Source organism: Camelina sativa, chromosome 20, assembly GCF_000633955.1.
Source record: "Camelina sativa cultivar DH55 chromosome 20, Cs, whole genome shotgun sequence".
In the NCBI taxonomy this organism is placed as follows: Eukaryota; Viridiplantae; Streptophyta; class Magnoliopsida; order Brassicales; family Brassicaceae; genus Camelina; species Camelina sativa.
This window is the reverse complement of record NC_025704.1, coordinates 27071176-27087512: the sequence shown is the minus strand read 5'-3', so window position 1 is coordinate 27087512 and position 16337 is coordinate 27071176. Positions and strand designations below refer to the sequence as shown.

Below are 16337 nucleotides of genomic sequence, written 5' to 3'. Positions count from 1 at the left end.
TCGAAGTTGTGTGTGTACCTTCTTCGTTATATAAGGAACCTTAAAACATTTTAATCCGGAAAAAAAAAATGGAGTTGGGATTAAATGTGCAACACACGAGTGACAAGGCTACTAAAAAATATACATTTTTTTTTTCATCTTTATATCAACTTTCAACTTGGAAAATAATATTACTGGATGAGTAGGGCAACTTTTGTTTACCTCTCAACATCTCAGGTTTTAGGTTCACTCCACGCCCAAAAAATCACCATGCATGTCCGATTACATAGGTATTCATGTCCGGATGCTTTAAGGAAATAAGACAGCTTCTAGTGTCAGAACTCAGAAACAGGATAACAGAGAAAGTGTAGACAAGCTTCCAGCATAAGCTTTTAACTTTAACTTTAAAGAAGCTTAAAAACCTTCAAGTTCTAAGGCTCTAAGCAGTTGGGAGGTGATTTAATACCTATGTGTACATACGTTTTATACCATGTTATACACTAGAATTTTGTCTTTTTTAGAAGTTTACTAAGGTTCAGAAGGAACGAACAAAGACTAGGAATAAAGAAAAACAAAAAACGAAAAGCAAAAGGGATTAAGATATTATTTCATTATAGGCAAGGTATAAAGTTACCTCTAGTGTGACAATAACACTTTAATGGTCTGTGTTTCTATTTCAAGTCTCAAAACAATAGAAAACAAAGAAACCCATAGACAGAAACATAAAACTTTATGTGAACGAAACGTTCGCTAACCTTTGACCCAACTGTAAAAACATCCAAGAGTGTGAAACCAAGTGTGGTTTCGTTAGAGAAGAAGTCAACATGACTGACATGATTCCACCACATTTGAAGAAACTTTGGGATAAATGGAACATACGTGTAATCATAATACTCAGTCTCTTCCTCCAAACGATCCTTATTTTCTTTGCACCGTTCCGAAGACGCACCGCAAAGAAGCTCCTACTTGTGCTCATATGGTCAGCATATCTTCTTGCTGACTCGGCAGCAGATTACGCGGTTGGGCAAATCTCGGACAGTCAAGAAGAAGAAGCTGAGTCAGAAAAGCATTCCAAGAACAGTGAGCTGCTAGCGTTCTGGTCACCGTTCCTTCTCGTGCACCTTGGAGGTCCAGATACCATAACAGCACTTGCCCTGGAGGACAATGAGCTTTGGAACAGACACTTGTTTGGTCTTGTCTGCCAAGCCTTCGCAACTGTGTATGTGATATTATTGTCTATACCAAACGGGCTTCTGACTCCAACAATAATCATGCTTGTAGGCGGAGTGATCAAGTATGTCGAGAGAACAGCTGCCTTGTTCTCAGCGAGTCTTGACAAGTTCAAAGAATCTCTTCTCAAGGATCCTGATCCTGGTGCTAATTACGCCAAGCTCATGGAGGAGTATGAAGCTAAGAGGAATATGAATATGCCAACGGAGGTCATTATGGTGGAGGATCCAGAGGAAGGAAGAGAAGGCAAGACTCTAGTTAGGCCCCTTAATGATATTTTGACACCACTTCAAGTTGTTCAGTATGCTTACAAGTACTTCAACATCTTCAAGGGTGTTCTTGTTGATCTAATCTTCACAATTCAAGAACGCGACGAGAGCAGGGAATTCTTCGACTCGCTGACCGCAGAAGATGCTTTAAGAATCATCGAAGTCGAGCTTGGCCTCATCTATGATTCTATGTTCACCAAAGCAGAGATTCTTCATAACAAGACTGGAGTTGTGTTCCGTTTTATAGCTTTGGGGTGCCTTGTTGCGTCTCTCTGCTTCTTCAAGATGACTAAGAAAAACCAATATGATGGATTCGATATTGCCCTTACTTACGCGTTGCTCATATGTGGAATAGCTCTTGATTCCATTGCTCTTCTCATGTTCTGTGTATCTGACTGGACCATCGCTAGATTGAGGAATCTAAAGGAGGACTTGTACGAGATGGACACTTGGGTAGACGGAGTTCTCAATTGGATCCTCGATTTCAAGACGGTGAGGTGGAGAAGATCCAAATGTTTTGGGGACGGAGGACATGAAGTGCTCAACAGAAACTTTATGTTCCGTAGATGGTCTGAGTATGTTCATGCTTACAACTTGATTGGATTCTGCCTGGGGATACGTCCCGAGAGAATCCATCATACCAAGGGTATTATACACATTTTCTTTGACAAGACCATTCACATTTTGTGCATAGATGTTATCATCAACAATGTCACGAGAGGAACTCGCCAGTTTGGTCGATTTCTCACTGATTTGTCCGAAAAAGACAATCAGGTAATGCGTACAATTCTCCTTTTTCCTCGTCTCCTCGGACTATTGATCTACGATTTCCTAGACTTTTTCGGTGTCAAAGATTTGGTTGAGGAGATAAGATTCACGGTCAGTGATCGCCTCACCAAAGAACTATGGGAGTTCATATTCACAGAGGTGCAACAAAAACACAGATTTGCTGAAGACCAAGAAAGTGCAAAGGCTATATCTTCAGCTAGAGGAAACTGGACTCTAGTTGAAACATCAAGCAAAAAAACCGAAAACGGATTAGACCATGCGGTACTTCTGCAGTATGTAACCGAAAAGGATTACGATCAGAGCATTCTACTATGGCACATCGCCACAGAACTCTTCTACCAAGACCAGATAAAAAAGATTCAAGCCGTAGAGAAACAAGAATACAGTAACCGAGAGTTCAGCAAAATCCTTTCTGACTACATGATGTACCTCATCATAGTGCAGCCAACTCTGATGTCAGCTGTTTCTGGAATCGCAAAGATACGTTTCGTAGACACATGTGAAGAGGCAAATGACTTTTTCAAGAGGAGGAACATCTACAAATCAAAAAATGAAGGTAGTGAACTTGTGAACGAAGCCAGTCGAGTTATTCTCTCTGTCAACACAGATGTTGAGCCTATGGCTGTGAAAGGAGACAGAAGCAAATCCGTGTTTTTTGATGCAAGCATGCTTGCAAAGGAGCTGAGGCGGTTAAAAGATGAAGGCGAAAACATGTGGGAAGTAGTGAGCAAAGTGTGGGTTGAGATGCTTTGCTATGCAGCGATTCATTGTAGCTCTCAAGAACATGCTTCTCAACTCAGCAAAGGCGGCGAACTCATCGACTTTGTCTGGTTACTAATGACTCATTTTGGACTTGGAGATCAGTTCCAAATCAACAGGGATGATGCAAGAGCCAAACTGATAGTGGCCAAGTGATTATACCAAACACAAACTCAGTTTCTTCATCTGCTTCATTTTTTCCTATGTTTTACTTTCTTGAATAATTTGCGCCACTTGTAGTGTAATAAACTTCATCTATCAGTTTCATTCAAGTCTAAGTATCATCTTTCTCAGTAATCACACAAGTCATCAGACCCTAAATCCCCAAATCTCAATTACTTGTAAGAAATCTCAGCGTTAAAAAAAAAACCTAAATTCCCAAACCTACGTTAAATTCTTCACTACAAAAACCTACTTACAATACCGAAGCTTCGTGATAAGTGATTGACATTGATAATGTCTTTTCTCTCTTCCCTGTTCGTCCGCTCTCTACTTGCGTGATTTTGCCTTAGCTTTATTAGCATGAACAAGGATCCTCCAATTGTTCCAGAGCAAAACCGGTCCAAGCCCAACATCGGTTATGGATCTTGCGAAACCCAACAAGATTTCAATATTGGCTCCAAAACACTGCAACAAGACCACACACACAAATGGTGTGTTCTCTGACCAAAGGATCTCTACCATGAAAGTAGAAACACTGTCAATTCAGTCCAACAACCATAAGTTGGGCCTTGGAGAAACGCTCAAGCCCACTTTGGTGTGTTTATTCACTATGCTCTCCAACAGTAACAAAGGAGATAAGCTTCTCCCATGTGCAGTGCAAGGTACGGATATAACGCCAAGAACAGCTCACACTATGGTCCAAACAGAAAACAATTTCTCTGCTCTTACCTCACCGATCCTATGTTACTGACTGAGACACTTGTCAGTCATCTATCAACCTTTGTAATTAGGTCATAAGGTCTCCTAATATATAAAGACAATAGTTGTAATCTGTGAGATTGATCAATGAAGAAATATCTTTGAGCCTCCTTCTCTTTGTCTCTAACCTAGAGCTATAGCTCTTGCTTTCATGGTATCAGAGCATCAGTAGTACGATCTATGGCTCCTGATGACTCTTTCTCTTCCGCTATGTCTATCTCTCAAGTTGTGACTCTCAAACTTACAGAGTCAAACTATCTTCTATGGAAAACTCAATTTGAGTCTTTCCTCTCACCTCAGATGCTTTTCGGCTATGTCAATGGCTCTATTACTCGTCCTTCAGAAACTCGTTCTGTCAGCACTACTGAAGGTCCGTCTGAAGAACCGAATCCTGACTTTGCAAAGTGGGTTCGAAATGACCATCTCGTCATGGCCTGGATCTTTGGTTCCTTGTCTGAACCAGCTCTCCGAGTAGTCTACGGCATGCACTCTGCTCACGAGGTATGGATGGCTCTTGCTAAGAAATTTAATCTAGTCTCTACCACTAGGAAGTTCGAACTGCAGAACCGCTTACGTGCTTGTGTTAAGTTAGGTAGAATTATGGAAGAGTATCTTAGTGAGCTTAAGCAAATATTTGATCAGCTAGATTCCATTGGTTTTCCTATGACTGATTTGGAGAAAATTCATGGTCTGTTGTGGGGTTTGGGAAAAGACTACGAATCTGTTACGACTGTGATAGAACACTCCATGGACTCTGTTCCTGGACCTTGTTATGAGGATGTGGTGTTTAAAGTCATTGCTTTTGACGACAAGCTCAAGACCTATTCCTCTGCTTCAGCTGTTACTCCACATCTAGCTTTTCAGGCTGAGAAAAGTTACTTTGATAGAGGAGGTTCAGGCAACAGAGGTGGTCGATCTGGTGGAGGTTACTGAGGTCGAGGTAATTACTCTACTCGTGGCCGTGGTTTTCAACAGCATGGCCGTGGTACACAAGGACAAGACAATCAGAATAAATCATCAGGATCTGCTAAACCAACTTGTCAAATCTGCAACAAGTATGGTCATAGTGCCTATGATTGCTACAATCGGTTTAATGAAGAGTATGTTCAGCAACAGACTACCGCTTTAGCTGCTATGCGTGTCTCTGATGGTGACTGTCACAACAACGGAACTGAGTGGTTACCTGACAGTGGATCCACAGCTCACATCACCAACTCCACTGCAAACCTGCAACATTCTCAATCTTATCGTGGTAACGATACTGTCATGGTTGGAAATGGTGAGTTCTTGCCAATCACACACATTGGTACGGTTCCTCTGCAGACACTTTCAGGTAAATATCTACCTCTGAATGATGTTCTTGTCTGTCCAAATGTGACAAAATCTTTGCTTTCAGTCTCTAAGCTCTGTACAGATTATCCTTGTACTATTAAGTTTGACTCTGATAGTGTGCGTGTAAAGGACAAGCATACCAAGCAGCTCCTCACAACCGAAAATAGGAGTAGTGATCACTATGTGTTGAAAAGTCCTGCATTCCAAGCCCACTACTCTACGAGACAACTTGCAGCAAGTGATGATGTCTGGCACAAGCGGTTGGGTCATCCTAGTGCAGAGATTCTTCAACACCTTTTTTCTACTGCAGCGATATCAGTCAATAAACGCACCAACAAGCTTTGTGAGTCATGCAAGCTTGGCAAGAGTGCTCAACCCCCTTTCTCTTCCTCTACTTTTGTAGCTAGTAAACCGCTTGAGAGGTTGCACTGTGATTTTTGGGGTACTGCTCTTGTCACTTCTCCTCAGGGTTTTAGATATTATGTGATCTTTGTTGACAATTATTCTCGTTATTGTTGGTTCTATCCACTAAAGAATAAATCCGATTTCTACTCAGTCTTCTTACTTTTCCAAAGACTCGTTGAGAATCAGTTTAATCAGAAAATCAAGATGTTTCAGTGTAATGGAGGGGTGAATTCATTAGTACTCAATTTGTTACACATCTTGTGAATAATGGTATAAAACAACTTATATCGTGTCCACACACACCACAACAAAACGGTCTGGCTGAAAGAAAGCATAGACATATCTCGGAGCTTGGTCTTAGCATGAAGTTCAACAGTACAGTGCCACAATGCTACTGGGTTGAGGCTTTCTTCACTGCCAATCATGTCATTAATCTCCTTCCAACCTCTGTTCATTCAAATTCTGCAAGTCCGTATGAAGTTTTGTTTACTGCTAAACCGAACTACTCGTATCTCCGGATATTTGGCAGTGCGTGCTATCCCACACTCCGAGCCTATGGAGCCAACAAGTTTGATCCTAAGTCTTTAAAGTGTGTGTTTCTTGGGTACAATGACAAATACAAGGGATATAGGTGTGTGTATCCTCCTACAGTACGTGTTTACATCAGCTGACATGTTCTTTTTGATGAAAATGTCTATCCGTTTGAATCAGACTATACTTATCTTCTTCCGGCTGCAACTACACCAATACTATCAGCCTGGCAAAAGAGTTTTTACCTTCTCCCACAGCTCCCACTGATCCACTCTCTCAGAACTCAGTCTCGAGTGTCACTAAAATCACTGGAATCGCTGTTAATTCAGTTCCAACAACTCCGGTCTTACCAATGTCTGCAGAATCCTCAAGCTCTATTTCTGCCACAAGTGATGATGAAAATGATGATATCACTGATGATTCTCAGGATGCTCCTTTATTTGCAGAGGATGACTTTCCTCCTCTTCCACAACCAGTTGTCAATGACCATAACATGGTCACAAGAGGAAAAGAGGGTGTTCGCAAACCAAATCCGAAATACGCACTACATGCGACTCACACCACTGAAAAAGCACCAAAGACAGTGGCCTCTGCTCTGAAGCATCCTGGTTGGACGGCTGCTATGGGTGATGAAGTTGAGTCATTTGTTGATACAAACACAATCGCTCTGGTTCCGTACCAACCGAATATGAATGTTCTAGGCTGTAGATGGGTCTTTACTCCAAAACTCAAAGCTGATCGGAGTTTAGACAGACTAAAGGCGCGTCTCGTTGCCAAAGGATATGATCAGGAAGAAGGTGTGGACTTCCTCGAAACCTATAGCCCTGTGGTTCGAACTGCAACAGTTCGCTTAGTCCTTCATGTTGCAACTGTCTATAACTGGGAGGTAAAACAATTAGATGTCAAAAGCGCTTTTCTTCATGGTGATCTAACCGAGACAGTGTATATGCAACAACCTCCTGGTTTTAAAGACAGTAACTATCCTTCGCATGTTTGGAAGCTTAATAAAGCAGTATATGGGTTGAAGCAGGCCCCTCGAGCATGGTTTGATAAATTTAGCTCTTTCCTTCTGAAATTTGGCTTCGACTGCAGTTTCAAGGATCCATCTCTCTTCGTCTATCTCAAAAACAACAATATCATCATCTTATTACTGTATGTTGATGATATGGCTCTTACTGGTAACAATCCAAAGTTGATTGATGAGTTACTACAGTTGATGAATGAGGAATTTCGCATGAAAGACCTTGGAAGACTCAGTTATTTCCTTGGTTTACAAGCTCACTATCACCCTGCTGGTTTGTTTCTCAACCAACATAAGTATGCTGAGGACTTACTTTTGGCGGCTGGCATGGCTGATTGTGCTCCGGCATCCACACCGTTGCCTCTCGAACTTCAAAAGGTCAAAGGGCAGGAAGAACTATTCGATCAACCTACTCACTTTCGTAGTCTGGCTGGTAAGTTACAATATCTCACACTTACTCGACCAGATATACAATTTGCGGTCAACCTTGTTTGTCAGCGTATGCGCGCACCCACGGTTGCTGATTTCAATCTTCTCAAGAGGATAATCTGTTACATCAAAGGAACTGTTGACTATGGTATCTCGTTCTCGAAGAATGCTGACTTCACATTACGAGCTTATAGTGACAGCGGCTACGCAGGTTGTCAAACTACTAGTCGGTCTACCGGTGGCTTCTGTACTTTTCTAGGCCACAACCTTATTTCCTGGTCTGCAAAACGCCAAAATTCAGTTTCTCGCAGTTCCACTGAAGCAGAGTATCGTTGTCTGTCAGATACGGCAGCAGAGGTGAACTGGTTAAAGGATGTGCTGGAAAACATTGGTATGCCTCTCACACATGCCCCTGAATTATATTGTGACAACCTGTCTGCAGTCTACCTCTCTGCAAATCCGACTCTACACAAGAAAACCAAACACTTTAAAGTTCACTATCATTACGTGCGGGAACAGGTTGCAGATGGATCTATGGTCGTTTATCACATTCCTGCTACTTATCAGCTTGCGGACATATTCACAAAGTCCTTGCCACTTTAAGTCTTCACTGACCTGCGATTCAAACTTGGTGTGTTTTGTCCACCCACTCCAAGTTTGCGGGGGGATGAAAGTAGAAACACTGTCAATTCAGTCCAACAACCAAAGTTGGGCCTTGGAGAAACGCTCAAGCCCACTTTGGTGTGTTTATTCACTATGCTCTCCAACGGTAACAAAGGAGATAAGCTTCTCCCATGTGCACTACAAGGTACGGATATAACGCCAAGAACAGCTCACACTATGGTCCAAACAGAGAACAATTTCTCTGCTCTTACCTCACTGATCCTATGTCATTGACTGAGACACTTGTCAGTCATCTATCAACCTTTGTAATCATTAGGTCATAAGGTCTCCTAATATATAAAGACAATAGTTGTAATCTGTGAGATTGATCAATGAAGAAATATCTTTGAGCCTCCTTCTCTTTGTCTCTAACCTAGAGCTATAGCTCTTGCTTTCATGCCACACAGCTTTCTCAACAATAAATTTGGGGTTTTTGGATCTAGTGTTATCATGTGCCAATAGGACACATGTCTAGGGCATCAGTCCAAGTTCCCCTCATATAAATATGAAATGTCTCTTTTGTAAAGACTTTGAGTTGTCAAGATTAAAAGTAAAGTTCTTCTTCTCCAAGTTTAACATATTTTCTCTTTAAGCTTTCATGGTATCAGAGCCATGGAAAACTTAACTTCAGTTTCTAAGTTTTCACAACCGGTTTCAGCTGCTGCAGTCATGATATCTCAAGCTGCAGCTGAACCTTCTCAATCCATGACATCTCAAATCTCTTGTGACAACCCGTCCCGCGGACCCCACTAGCCCACCGCTAGCTGCCCTAACAGACCGTCCGTGGACCCTACTAGCCCACCGCTAGCCGGCCCAACAGACCCNCAGTAGGTTATTGGTGCGCCGGGCGTTCCTCGAACCCTGGTCCTCACCCTTTAACAACCTTCCCACAGGACAAGTTGCCACCAATTGATCAATTGGTGACAGCTTGTCCTGTGGGAAGGTTGTTAAAGGGTGGAGACCAGGGTTCAAGGAACGCCTGGCGCACCAATAACCTACTGGTGGATGTGGATTTCCACAGTGATGGGTTAGGATCGATGCCCTGCAGGGCCAGCTTGGGGTCCGTTTGGGCGGCTAGCAGTGAGGCTAGTGGGGTCCACGGGACGGGTTGTCACATCTCTGCTCCTCTAAATCTGTCAGCTTCTTCACCGATTCCTCAACCCACCATCTCACCACTGATTCCTCAACCTACTATACCGCCTTTCACAGTTCCTTCTGTAGCAACATTTATTCCACCGACAGTGACTATTTCTCAGTGTGTTACCCTGAAGCTAACTGACAACAACTACTTGCTCTGGAAAATGCAGTTTGAGCAATTTTCATCTAGTCAAATGCTTCTTGGTTTCGTTACTGGTGCCACACCTCGTCCTTCTCCAACAATGATGGTTTAGACTGGAGATCGAGTTGCAGAGGTTAGCAATCCAGAGTTCATGAGGTGGATGCACGCAGATCAGCTCGTTATGGCCTGGCTAGTTGGATCTCTCTCTGAGTCAGCTCTTAAAAGTGTCTATGGTCTTCGTTCTTCCTCTGAGGTATGGTTTTCTCTTGCTAAACGGTACAACCGTGTTTTTACCACTAGGAAGCTGGATCTGCAGAAGAAATTTTATGCAACAGATAAGTTGGAAAAGTCTATGGCTGTGTATCTTGCTGAAATAAAATCCATGTGTGATCAACTTGATTCTATTGGATCTCCTCTGTCAGAACATGAGAAGATTTCTGGGGTTTTGACTGGTCTAGGTCGTGAATACGAGTCTATCTGCACTGTGATTGAAGAGTCTATGGAAACCTATCCAGGTCCATGTTTTGATGATGTTGTTTTCAAGCTAACAAACTTTGAAGATAAGATTCAAGCATATGAAGCTGCAACTGCAGTCACACCTCATCAAGCTTTTTATACCGATAAGAATGAAAACTCACACTCTTACTCAAGCAACAACAATGGTAGTTACAGCAATCGAGGTGGTCATTCTCGAGGAGGTCGTTCAAACAGAGGCAGAGGGGTTTTCAGAACTAAGCTCAACGCTGATGGTAGTCTTGACAAGTTAAAAGAAAGATTAGTTGCTAAGGGGTATAATCAAGAAGAAGTAGTTGATTTCATTGAAACCTTTAGTCCGGTAATCAGAACAGCTACTGTTCGCTCTGTTCTTCACACTCCAGTTGCTAAGAACTGGCACATTAAGCAGCTAGATGTGAAAAATGCATTCTTGCATGGAGATCTTAAAGAAAAAGTTTATATGCAGCAACCTCCTGGTTTTGAAGATCCTTTAAGACCAGATTATGTGTGCAAACTTAAAAAGACTATCTATGGACTTAAAAAAGCCCCTCGTGCCTGGTTTGATAAGTTTAGCAACTATCTGCTAAAGTTTGGTTTCTTCTGCAGTATCTCGGATCCCTCGTTGTTTATCTACAGACAATGCAAGGATATCATGTATCTATTATTATATGTTGATGATATGATCTTGGCTGGCAGTAACTATCAGCTGATTCAAGGATTTTTGGAATGTCTGAACAAGGAATTTAGAATGAAAGACTTAGGTCCTCTTCATTATTTTCTGGAAATACAAGCATATTTTCATGAAGGTGGTCTGTTCTTGAATCAAGAAAAGTATGCTAAAGATCTTTCACTTGATTGTGAACTGCTGTCATGCTTGATTGTGCTCCGATGCCAACCCATTTACCTCTACAGCTTGATCGAGTTGAAGAACAGGACAAAGCTTTCCCTGATCCTACTTATTTTCGAAGTTTAGCAGGAAAACTGTAGTACTTAACACTTACTCGACCAGATCTTCAGTTTGCGGTTAATTTCTTGTGCCAGAAGATGCATGCTCCAACTGTAGCTGATTTTCATCTCTTGAAACGTATTCTACGGTACTTAAAAGGCACAGTTCATATGGGAGTTAACATTAGTTCAAGAACAGACTCTGCTCTGCGTGCGTACAATGATAGTGACTGGGCAGGTTGCAAAGCAACTAGATGATCTACAGAAGGCTTTTGCACTTTTCTTGGAACAAACATCATATCCTGGTCTGCAAAACGTCATCCTACTGTCTTGAAGTCCTCAACCGAGGCTGAATATCTCGAACCATGTCCTTTGCTGCTTCTGATCTTAAATGGATCACTGCATTGCTTGATTCCCTTGGTGTTTCTCAGCCTGATACTCCAGAATTATATTGTGACAATCTTTCAGCGGTTTATCTCACGGCTAACCCAGCTTTACATACCAGGTCTAAACATTTTGATGTGGATTTTCACTATGTTCGTGAAAGGGTTGCACAAGATGCTTTGGTGGTAAAACACATCCCTGCAGAGTATCAGATTGCTGACATCTTCACCAAATCTCTACCTCAAGAACCATTCTATGATTTGAGATACAAACTCGGCGTCTCCGATCCTCCGACACCAACTTTGAGGGGGTGTATTAGCATGAACAAGGATCCTCCAATTGTTCCAGAGGTTTTGCTCTGCAAAACCGGTCCAAGCCCAACATCGGTTATAGATCTTGCGAATCCCAACAAGACTTCAATATTGGCGCCAAAACACTGCAACAGGACCACATACACAAATGGTGTGTTCTCTACAAAAGGAACTCTGCTACACAGCTTTCTCAACAATAAATTTGAGATTTTTGGATCTAGTGTTATCATGTGCCAATAGGACACATGTCTAGGGCATCAGTCCAAGTTCTCCTCATATAAATATGAAATGTTTCTCTTGTAAAGACTTTGAGTTGTCAAGATTAAAAGTAAAGTTCTTCTTCTCCAAATTTAACCTATTTTCTCTTTAAGCTTTCAAGCTTGGGGGTGAGATATTAAAATGAGTCTTAAATGGGCTTCAACTTGACTATCTCAATAATAGTTTTTCTTTTGTCAATATCTCAATAATAGTTGTATATTAATTTTATATATTTACTTTAATGCTTTTGTTTATTTTATTTACTTTAATATTTATTTTGTTGGGCAGAATTTACTTTAATATTTAACCTGATTTTTACAAACCATATGGTTTTCTTACAGATACCAAAACCAAGGTTGCTTAGAGCATGTCCATCGGTCATATATGATGGTCATATATTAGTGAATGTCAAGACAATAAAAAACAAAAATATAATAAAAAGTTGGAAAGAGAAGAGACCCAAAGTCTCTGCCGAGACTTTTGTAGATACTCTGAGACTTTCTTTACATTATATGTCTTCATTTGATTGGTTGATTTTTTGAAAACAAACAAAAAATAAATTAAATAATACTATTACATTAAAATCTAATTTGAAAGCTCATTTTCAGAGTATTACCGATGGTAATGCTCTTAGAAATACCATTATATGTATGTTATATTAATAAATATCGTATAAATACCTTGTAAAACTGTATAAATACTTTATAAACCCTTTTAAATATTTTGTGAAAACTTATAAAATCTTATTATATAAAACTTGGTTTCAAAGTTAGTAACTCACCAGATCGTGACACGTGTTAGTTTTAAAGATCAGATATCAAAGTTAAAAACTCACTAAATCGTGACATGTGTTAGTTTTAACGATTAAATATTCAAGTTAGTAACTCATCAGATCGTGACACGTGTTAGTTTTAAAGATCAGATATCAAAGTTAAAAACTCACTAAATCGTGACATGTGTTAGTTTTAACGATTAAATATTCAAGTTAGTAACTCATCAGATCGTGACACGTGTCAATTTTAACGATCAGAAATCACATATCAAAGTTAGTAACTCATCAGATCGTGACACGTGTCAATTTTAACGGTCAGAAATTACAGTTTTCAAGCTTGGTAAAACGATATAATTTATATGATTAGTCATACATTATTGTGATATGATTTATTTTTTATTCAAAATATATTTAAAGCCAACAATTTTTGTGATTAAAGAAATTATGAAAAAGTGAAAGTAAAATAGAAATATAATAGTTGGCTTAATTTGTTCATATAGATATTTTCTAGGTGGTGGTAAATAATATATTTGTAACATACAATATACTTAGATGTAAAAAATACACTTTTAATGGTAACATACATAAAAGATTCGTATATGGATATAAATCAGTATATTATAGCAAAAACTTTTTTGTAAATAATGTACAATAAATTTTAATATATTTTTATTAAATTTTATTTTATTTACAAAACTTTAAACCCGCACATCGGCGGGTCATTATGTCAAAGTTATTCATTAACAAGATCGTGACACGTGTCAATTGTATCATTCAGATGTTGACACATGTCAATTCTAAATTTATTAAAGATTTTGAAAATAAAAATGTAAAAATTCAAAACCTATTATAAAAAAGTTTTATATAAAAGTAAAATATAGATAAAATAAAACCTAATTTTATTTAAAATCTAATTATAAAATAAATTATATATATATATATATATATATCATAAAATTCAAACTTATAATATTGTTTACTTATTTTAATTTTAAGTTTCTAATTTTACAAGAGAAAGATTACTTTTTATATAAGATAAAAAATGATTGTGAAAATTATACAATTAATTATTGTATTTTAAAAAATGTAAATGCTCACCTTTACATAAAGAAAAAGATTGTTGAAGTAAAAAAAACTAGAAACAAAAAAAAGTGGTCTTATTTTTTTTTCACCAATCAAATAATTTATTCAAAAAGAGTGTCATTGTAATATATAAGATCTGAGTATGTAAAATTAACGTATGCGACTTTGTAACTATAAAAATGTTAAAGTGAAAAGACATAATATGTTATTTAATGTGTTCATAAACAATTTGTTGGTAGTAGTAAAAACTAAAGAGTATATTTTAACAGTAAAATATATTTGTGTCTACAAATACACTTTTAGTGGTAATATAGACAGTAGATTTGTAAATGGATATACATTAGTGTATTATAGCAAAAAAAAGAAAAATATTTATTTTCTATAACTAAATATTTATCTCTTTACTTTTATACATTGTTTTTACTTACGAAAAAATTAAATATATATTATTTGTTAAATTTAATTTAGTTTTAATAACTTTGAACTGATCTACAACTATTTCTTTAACTAAAAGTGTATCTATTTTTTTTCAACCAAACAATAAATTAAAAGGAAACTCCTCGGTTTGTTGCCCAAGTCGGAGGGAAGGAGTTTACAAAAGAAACTTGAGAGATAAGAGAATGCAAAGCACGGGCAAGACAATCCGCCTTCGAATTTGAAGCACGCGGGATCCAAGAGATGAAGAATAGTGGGAAAGACTCCAACGCGTTAAACTTATCAAGCAAGTTGGAGAAGGACGGCCAATATTCAAGAGACTGCATCATAGTGAGTAACTCAGTACGTATCCACTCCATGGCCCACAACAACGCTTCTAACTCTGGATGCAGGGGGAGAGGCTCTGTATTAGAAACTTGGCCCCCAACAAAAAGGTTTAGTCCTCACCAACGAAACACCACCAACCCAATCCTGAATGCACATTGGTTGCTTTCCAAGAACTATCAATCTGACAACAAGGTGAAGAAACATGGATTTCCGAGGACGAAGATGGAGCTGACATGACCGCCGTAAAAGAGAGCGCCTCTTTCGAGGCTAACTTATCACCCAAAACCTGAGAAATTATATCATTCATCTCGATCTCTAAAACTTGACAAACTTTTTTATTTATGGCCTTCCAGATTGCCCATAAAATTCATAGTAATTGAAGAAGTTGATCAGGATCACCCTGTTGAGAGACATCCTTCCAGAAAACAAAATCCAAATTCGAGTACACCGACTCATATGGAAAATCCTCTGATGAGACTGGAGTCGGAGATAAATCCCAAACTTCACACGAGTGAGGGCATTAAAAATAAAAAATGATTAATAGTCTCAACCGCAGAGTTGCAACTTTTACACTAAATATCACATTGAATACCTCGGTATATCTATTTACTTTTATAGATAGTTTTTACTTACTAAAAATATTTAATTTATATTCTTTCTGAAATTTTATTTTAAAAAGTCTAAACCCGCACATTGGGCGGGTCTTAATCTAGTATCTTATAAAATCTTATAGATACTAGGATTGACTCTCTGAGTAGTAGTTACCATCCAAAAGTAATTTATAAAACTTAGACTTATAAAATTTTAATATGTTGTCAAAAAAAAAAAATAATATAAAATGAGAAGTATTTTGAAATGAATAGGTAAATGAGGCATTTTTGGAAAAAAAGGCATACTAAAATTGACGTTTCTCAAAAACCCCTAAATTTGACTAAAATATTGAATTTAAAGCAAAATCAAAACCGTGCAAACAATTCCTATTAGATAATGTTTTACTTCGCATATAATTTTTTCATAAACCAAAAACCTAAAAACTAACAAAAAATCCTAAATACCTAAATAAAATTCTGATTGACAAAGAAGCATATTTTAATCTGTTGACAAACAAAAGAATTCCTAAAATTTGATTAAATACGACTTTTTCTGAATATTTTAGGCAAAACCATATGAACATTTTAAAATATAAATACTGTATTTTTTAATCAAGATACTTATGGAAATATTAAGACTAAAACAGAAAGTCCTTGTACTATTTTAAGTAACGTGAGTGAAAGACTAAAGTATGATTTTCTTGATTTTTTGTTTTCCTTTTTCTGATTGTCTTGATTTTATTATCAACAAGGAAAGAATAATTTATTCTGACACACAAAAAGCCCTTGATTAAAGACTTACCGTGGAATAAAAGAAAGGAATGTAAAATATAAGAATAGTACTGGAAGAAAATAATTCACGCGTTATTTATAATTTCAGGTTACTTATTCTAGTCCCATATATATAACCTGAGCAAGACAGCATCAAACAGCAAATTTTGATACTTATTAGCGAGCTTAGGTTTTTCAGACAAAAAGAGTAATAACAATGCAAGTGATACCGCCGGAAATTAAAAAGATCTTAGACAAATGGAACATAAGAGGACTTGTGATAATGTCTTTGCTGTTCCAAACGTCTCTTATCTTCCTCGCGCCGCTGCGGAAACGCACATCAAAGAAGTGGCTTGCTG

General features: G+C 38.3%; 1 protein-coding gene across 1 annotated transcript; it reads left to right on the top strand.

The window, feature by feature from the left end:
• LOC104771784 lies at positions 671-3307 on the top strand. The gene has a single exon (XM_010496363.2). It carries the CDS (start codon positions 804-806, stop codon positions 3180-3182), a length of 2379 nt encoding a protein of 792 aa, XP_010494665.1. The 5' UTR covers positions 671-803; the 3' UTR covers positions 3183-3307.